This window comes from Mesitornis unicolor, unplaced genomic scaffold (genome assembly GCF_000695765.1).
Source record: "Mesitornis unicolor isolate BGI_N332 unplaced genomic scaffold, ASM69576v1 scaffold2725, whole genome shotgun sequence".
Classification (NCBI taxonomy): domain Eukaryota; kingdom Metazoa; phylum Chordata; class Aves; order Mesitornithiformes; family Mesitornithidae; genus Mesitornis; species Mesitornis unicolor.
This window is the reverse complement of record NW_010183313.1, coordinates 2,297-10,596: the sequence shown is the minus strand read 5'-3', so window position 1 is coordinate 10,596 and position 8,300 is coordinate 2,297. Positions and strand designations below refer to the sequence as shown.

General features: G+C 40.6%; 1 protein-coding gene across 1 annotated transcript in view; it reads right to left on the bottom strand.

The window, feature by feature from the left end:
• The window catches only part of CPXM2 (carboxypeptidase X (M14 family), member 2), a 36,402-nt gene extending 28,438 nt beyond the window's left edge, over positions 1–7,964 (bottom strand). The window contains exons 1-3 of the mRNA XM_010184071.1: positions 7,876–7,964; positions 3,738–3,822; positions 3,054–3,204 (exon numbers count right to left, since the gene is read on the bottom strand). Of these exons, the coding sequence (XP_010182373.1) occupies positions 3,054–3,204; positions 3,738–3,822; positions 7,876–7,964 (325 nt within the window). The remainder of the gene's footprint in view (positions 1–3,053; positions 3,205–3,737; positions 3,823–7,875) is intronic.
• Between the last annotated feature and the right edge of the window lie 336 nt (positions 7,965–8,300).

Here is an 8,300-nt window from a genome sequence, read left to right as displayed (position 1 = left end):
CTACACCCCATCTACCTGCGCATTGTCATTGCTTCAGGAGGACATGGTGATGGGGAGCTCTAAAACACAACCAAACTGCCCCTTTTAACAACTTGATTACTTGTATGTTCATACTAAGTGTGCAAATATGATCAAAACCACAGCAGATATTCAAGGAAACTGAGCATGGCATAACTTCTTTCATGGATCTTTTGGCTTCGGAAAGGATGGAGCTGTGTGAACTGAAGGAGCTCCACCTCCTGATTTTAATGAATTTAGGAGACTTGCTCAGTTTTATGGAGGAAACCTCTATCAGAAAAGAGCCCTCAATTTCTAGTCGCACATACAGTGCATTAGAGCAGCTCTATCAAAGATGTTGGACCCATGGCCAAACCAGTTGGTTATCAACTTGGAACGGGTAAGATGACACCATTTAAGGATGAGGAATCCAGTGACAGGGAGCTGCAAAAAATGTCACGTCCTACAGGAAGAAAACGTGCACAGAAAGGCATCTGCAACCTGAGGAACAGCTCTGTTTAGCGAGCCTTGCGTGCGAGGAATAAAATGAGCTAGAAGAAAGAAATGTCAGTTCTTTCTGAGCTAAAAAGACGGGTCAGCAGCTTATCAAAACCTATTAGTTCTTTCAGTCCAATTACATTTTGAATAAAACCCACCCCATTCCTATTGTGTTTCTCAGTTAATGATTCTGGTATTTTCTTTCAGGAATAAACTGAATCAGCCACTGCAGACAATTAACTCCATAAATGACTACCAGGAAGGAGCACTGATGCTGTTTCCATGCTAATCCAAGACCTCACTGCAACAGTGGTGGAAGTGTAGGTGTGTTCATGCCTCAGTAGTACCTTCACCCACTGGTACAGCCCCTGAAGCCGAAGGGTGACAAATGCTAACGCGGCAGAGCAGAATTTGGCCCTGTATGCGTTCATATACCCAGTAAGACTCTAATGTAAATAACTTAATAAAAATCATTTTTCCAAATACTGACATTTTTGCTCTTTCCTCTTTAATTACAGTTTTATGAAATAGGAAAAGATTTGGTTTTGTCTATGTGCCTACAGTTTTATGACCATACTTGCCCCATACTTTGTCAGAGAATTATCCCATCCATGCCTAACATTGGGTTGGTTAGGTTTTGGGGTTGTTCTTTTTTTTTGGGGGGGGGGGAAGTTGTTTGTATGTTTTCATGAGTATATGTCCTGGTTTGAGCTAAATAGAACTAATTTTCTATTTAGTGATTTTACTTTTCAGCTCTGTCTCTTCAAAGTGGCTGAACTTGCTGAAACTAGCAACATGTGTTTCCAGACAGTGTGTGCTGCTACAAGTGATCATCACAAGGCCACTCTCTCACCATGGGTGCCATAGCTGCACCTATGGGGAGAAGCCAAAACCGACCAACAAGGTATTCCATCCCACACACGCCATACTCAGTATAAACCCAAGGGATCACAAGGGTCTCGACCCTTCCATCTTGGACCCTTCTGTCTGTCTTGACCACTTCAATGGCCAAAGTCTGAGCAGACCCTGCTGGTTTGTCTGCCTCTGATCCTGATTCCTGTGTTCCTGCATCAGCTCCCACTGCTGCTGGGTCCGGACTGGGACTTCTCCAGTGCCCTGCTCTGCAGAGCCTCTGGTGACATAATCATCATTGAGGAGGGTGGGGGGAGGATTTTATATTGGTTTTGTATATATATTTGTACATATTTATATATATTTTTTTCAATATTTTCCTATTTACATTATTATCCTGTAGTATTAGCATTATCATTTTATTAAATCTGTTATTTTTATTTTCCAACCCGTGAAGTCTCTCTCCTTTATTCTCTTTTCTCTTCCCTTCTGGAGAGGGCAGAGGGGTTAACAGAGAGTGTTTGTTCAGGATATAGTGGCCAACCCAGCCCCAAATTTAAACATCTAAAGGACAAAAATGAAGCTACCTCAGCTTGGCATGTCAAGACCCTACATCAGAAGTGGGATTGGAGGCAGCATGTCTCTGAACAGCAGCAGAAACCATTAAAGTGTAATGATAGGCTCTCAAAAGACACTTCTCTTTCTGGCTCTAGTATTTCTGAAAATACTATTCATAGCCCACAAAAAAAAGAGAGACCTGTCCCCAAGGTGCCAGAATTTAAGATCAAAGAGGAAAAAAAAGCAGATGAGAGATACAGAACAAGTAGTGGGCAACTCAGAAAAGGTTTGAACAAACAGTTTTTCAAATAGTTACATACATATATAGACACTATGAGCTTAATGGAAACATGGCTTTGCCATAATTTACAGTATTGAAAGCTCTTTTTTTTTTTTTTTTTTTTTTTTAAGTGGTCTTGTATGAGGTTTTGCTTTGTATACACTTGTCCGGCATAACCCTAATTGTATTTTGCACTCATACAATAAGGGATGTAGCTAACACATGAAGCTCCTGCTAAATATCAGGGTGCATGTTTCTGCAATCTTTTCCAAGGATAGGACCATTTAACTTCACCTGAGACTTACCAGGGATTCTACTGGGTTTGATACCACTTGAAATTTGCTAGAAAATCTTTACATCCTCGAGTGCCCTCCCTCCCCTGTACAAAATAAGCACTAGTTCAGACACAGTATTTGCCTCCAAATTAATTCAGGGAAATCTTATGGCCTGTACAATGAAATAATTAATAAAAATAAAATTAGAGTACATCATTATAATGGGTTTTTTTTTGCCTAAGCAGCTTAAGACATCTGCAAGTGATTGTCCTGATACACAATTCTACAGCCTCCCTAGTACATGTGCACTCAGTAAGATTAATTACATTGCACTTTAGCCCAAACAACAGAGAAATCTTGTTAGATCATCCATGCAATCTTGTTTTATTAATAAAGCCACTTATATATTCTATGTGCTTGCATATGAAGAGTTATCCTGATACTGTCTGTGTATCTGAAATATATTTTTGTCTCTTTTTGCATAAATCTACTCACTAAAGACAGGTATTATATCAAAACATATCCAAAAGAAATAACATTTCTGAGTCTTGGCACAGGCAGCCACATCAACGTCAGCTGAGGAAGACTCTTACCTGGCAAAGGACACCCCAAGATTTCCAGTCTCATACAGATGCTACCTTCTTCGAACCAGGACCGAGGGTTTATACGGATATAGCGTGCAACCAGTGGCACCGGCAACATATTGAGAACTGGGATCTCTTTCTCACTGTTTCCTTCAAAAATCTATGTAGGCCAAACATATGGAAATGACAAGATCAGTTCTTCAAAAGGTCTCTTAGCACCTTTGGTGACAGAATCAGACAAAGCCACCTGGTGCAGCCCCAAGTTGACGGTGGCTCAGGCCAGAACTGCTCCTCAAGGAGCACAAATCCATACTTCAGAAAGGGGCAAAGGAGCCAGAACTCCACACCCTCTCTCCAGCAATAGGCACCTCATAGCCATGAGATGTGCCCAGGGACCAGCAGACTGATGTTAACCCTTGCACGGCCCATGCAACAAGAAGCATTTCTCATCGCAGGCAAGACTGCTGCCAGGGTGGCATTCACATCTATAGGCAGACACATGCAGATTTGCCATATGGGATATTCTGAGTCCCTCTCTATATTATGTGATTTGCTCTTAAAATTAGTGGGACCACTGAGAGATGTTGCCTCATGTCTTATATTGACTACTCTGGAAACTCAAAACTCCACACGGGCAGCCCCACTTTCCCACCCCTGCTCTTCATCATAAAAGATCTGCTTTGTGATACTCACCACATCTCCAGATTCATTTCTGACAGCAGTCCACGCATGACTGTCATTGCTCACCAGTACTCTGTAAGAGGTCACCCAGTTACTCCTTGAAAAAGACAAAGGGTATCCAAGTTATCTTTTCATAACTTAGAATGACTGCAAATTGTGTTTAATGCAATAAAACTTGTAAGGCTGCTAGCAATGGAAATCCCACTTGGCAAAGTCATGTCAGCACCTGGCTGAAAAAGTGACATGTAAATCTAGATTCAACAGCTAATTAAAGAAGCCTAGCACATAGAAGTTAAAAAACAACAAGATAACATTCTGGGATCCCAGGAGGTGAGGGATTACTGCACTCCTTTCCTTTTATACACAGATTTCAGTACAAGTGGCTTATCTAGAACAGATGCATCTGATGCTCAAAAAAATCTTACCTTTTCAGCTAAAGAACATCTATTTATTTCTACTGTTATTATCAGAGAGGATGGAAATAAAATAATAAATCCTCTAGGATGAAAACTCTGTGAATTTTATGCAGTAAAATCTCCATTTCTTCCAGTGCAAGCAAAACTGGAGCCTGCAGTCATTCTTGTATTTATCAGCAACAGATAGGAACAAAGCAGCAATTCTGCCTCTGCACAGCAGAGTCCAATTAATCACAGCACTGGTGCACTACTACGATATCCAGATCAGTCCTCAGCAGGCTGATCTTTCTAGTGGCCTGTTATCTGATTTACAGCAAAATCCCCTTTAGTCTAGAAAAGAAAATTCTCTATTCGTAATTAAATTATGCCTTGTGTATATTCAGCTAAGGAGTATGAGGAGAAACAAAATGCTGCTTCCTATGTTCTGAGTGGAGTTAAAGCTACAAAGCTTTTAGACTGTGTAGGCATTCCCCATGGTAACGTGTATACAGCCATGGAGAAGGTGATGCTTGACTTCCTTCTCATTTTATTTGGCTTGAAAGGGCAGCAGTAATTTTTATTTTTATTTCCCCTAACACCTTCTTGGTTTCAATAGGCAGCAACTTGGAGGAGAGTTGTGGCTTGAAGGTATCTTTGTACCATAAAGTCAGTCCAGGATGATTAAATTCTGCTTTAATGTATACAAACTGACTGTGCGTAACCAGCAGTGCTCCAGAGCAGTCATTCTTGAACACGGGTTCTTAGCTTAGCTATACAGTCAGATTGCTGGGAGTGAAACCAGGGTAAGGAAAGCTCTTGGGACTAGAAAGAAGAATAGAGGCAATTTGGGCAGTTATGGGAGAAGCAGCAGAGCATATGGATGTGAGATAAGAGAGTATCTGGAAGGACGGACATACCTAAGAAAAGCTTCCCCTTGTGCTGCACTCATACAAATACAACTCTGTTTGCTTTTCTTTCTTTTAAAATCAACAAACAATGTTAGCGAACTGCCTATGAACACTCACACCCCGACTCCACTATGCTTATATTTAAATGGACAAACTAAAATTTCCATGTTCACCAGAAGACAGTCAGGCTTCTAATGAAGAACAAAAAAAGCTGCAGAGGAAGAACAAGAGCAAATTCACCAGCCACAAGATCTGCACAAGTTCCCACAGCATCATCTTGTAGAAAATAAGCTCTTTATAAATTTGGAAAGGGCGAGTGTCAGGAGGAAGGAGCCAGGCTCTGCTCTGGGATGTCCAATGACAGGACAAGGGGCAATGGTCCCAAGCTGGAGCACAGGAGGTTCAAGCTGAACATGAGGACAAACTTTGTGAGTGTGAGGGTTCTGGAGCATGGCCCAGGCTGCCCAGAGAGGTTGTGGAGTGTCCTTGTGTGGAGACACCCAAAGCCCTGGCCGTGTTCCTGTGTGACTGCTCTGGTGACCCTGGTCCCTTCCAGCTCCTTATACTCCGTGATTCTGTGAAAATAGTGACCTTCAGATAATGCCTGAGTCAATGCACAGCAACAGAAAATTTATAACTTTAGGTCTCCATCTGTTCTTTCATTTTCTGAGTAACAGTGGTCTCACTTACACAAAAGACTCAAACTGAGGTCCAGATTTACAATGAGACCTAAACCTAAAGATTAGATAAGGTTTAGTAGGAATTAGAAAAACATTTCTGTATGTATAATATAATACTACTCCCAAAAGTCAAAGACGAGATATCATGATTTTGAAAAAATGACTGAACACACTGTTTTACACGCTAAACCAGTCCTTTGCAAATCACTCACCAGCAGTCTTCAGTGAATAGATTCTGCCATTTGTGTTGTTTTAAATAGAAAAATTTTGACTATTGCCAAGCAGACTGAACTCTTTATTATTGTATTGAAAAGATGAATGCATCTGCTAGCTGTAATGCACATGCTACTTCAACATTTAATAAACAACTTTAACAAGTTGAAACACTTTGCAAATACTGATTGTCTGTCAGTGGAAAAGTCTCCTGGGGTAGGGGATTTGCCAGAGATCTTTGTAGAGCCGTGCTAACATCCCAAGTCTTCATGGCTGTAAAATTACATACAAAAAAACTGATAGCAGTCAGCATGTTCTCAAGAGTCCTATTAAATCTTTAAAATAACTTTATTTTCTTCCCTCAACTTCTCTGTGATCATAAATTGAAGGAAGGCAGATTGACTTCTAGGAAAAATGGAGATTAAGAATTTTGGAAATGGCCAGCATCAAAACTCCAGGAAGAGGCAAAATAGCTTTTTCTGAGAGGACAAAACAAGCAAACCACAGCCAAACAAACAAAACTCCACCAAAAAATCCCAAAGCCAACCTTGGGAGTAAGACTCACAGACTCAAATGGTGGTGGTAGTGTGCATATTCAGTGCACATAAAATTGTGTTGGGTTTTTTATTGTTTTGTTTTGTTGGGGTTTTTTTGTGGTTTGTTTTGGGGTTTTTTGGGGGAGGGTGGGGGCACTTGTTGGTTTTTTTAGTATTCTTGGCCATTTTCAAAATCAGGTTAAATGACCAAAACAGGCGGTGTCACAAACCAAATAACACCGTTGCTTCTGAAGTATTACAGACCTTTTTTCACTTCAGCTGCAGAAATAAAGATTAGGAGAGCAAACACAATACTTGAAAAGAAATTCAAACACCAAAAAACAAGACAACCCTGGCCATTCTTTATAATTGAGAATTTTGTAAGAAAATCATGCCACATATAGAAATTTTTTCAATGAACCAGCCCATTTTACTGGCATGAAAAAATGTCGCTGTTACTCTAACGTTTCCAAGCTAGCACTTTTGTTTGCCATATTTTAGTTTTCTCACTCCCTGCAGTCACAAAGGTTCAAACTTCTCCCACAGGAAAATGTACAGTAATCAGCCACAAACATTTTCCATCTTGAGTGGCAACAAGTAACATGTTTTTCAGAGGCAGTCTGCCAATTAAAATACAAATGGGACTACGTCCAGTCTTGTACATCTGCAGTATAGAAGGAATAAAGAGGGTCATGAGAGGAGATAAATCAGTGCAATGTATTAGGTCACACACAACATCCTATTAACTGTGTTTGTCTGTAAGGAATGAGCATCTACTTTGCAATTGTTGAGATGCAGAATAAAACCAACACAGACGACCAAATCCTTCTCCCACTCGCCCTAAACACAAATCCACCTCTAGGATCTTAAATACTTCCCCCCTTTTTCCCAACATCATAAGAAAAAATAGCTTCTGCCAATATTAAGAAAGCTGCTGTAAATTCAGATTCCCCTCAGAAATGGCATCTTCTGCCTTAAAGTCACATTTCCTGTGGTGGGGAAGGGGAACTCTGCACGTATTTGCATGTGAGAGTATGCAGAAAACTAGCAGAAGGCTTCTGACCAGGCAGCTGAGTGTCTTTAAATCCCAGGTATTTCTTCAGATACAGACCAGCAGAAGAGCATTCAAAATACTACATCTTCTTCAAAGCTTCATATTTTCTACATGTGTGTGGCAGAGGAGGCCTGATGCTTCCTGGAAGCAGATGGATGTGCTGCACATGCTCGGATCCACAGCCAGTCTGTTTACAGTAAGCACAGCACTTCCTGGAATTGAGGATTTTAATATGTACATGGTGCTCAGTTTATTCACATAGACACAGAAATTCAAAGCTTTCAGGGAAACCCAGCACAGAAACATGACAGCTAAAGCAAAATCTCGTGCTAGAAGTATTGGGAAATGGCATCGATGTTGTTACCTGATGACCAGAAGATCCATATCATTGGGTGTGGGATTTGCAGATATTAATTTCTGCAGCATGTCACATCGAATCTTTTCAGGGCCCATCACCCTTGAACAATAAAGCTATTTAAGGAAAGCAAGCTATAAAACTTTCCAATGCTTAAGTTGTGCCTACTGTTGTTTTAGAGGAGCTCTTCTGAATTCACTCTATAAAACCTCTCTGGACCTATTATTCTATTCCTCAGATATTTGTTGGTTTTACAGAGTCAAGAAGACTTAATTCTGGGAAAGTCCTATGCCAGCATTCAGAAAAGAGTGTGTTAATTATTGAGCTCTTTCTTGGCAGGAAGCTCGGCAATACAGAAGTTATTGTGTGACAGTATCTTCAAAAGTATTCGAGGTTACCTCTGGTTCATCGTGCTCTAGCACAAAGTGCTATTT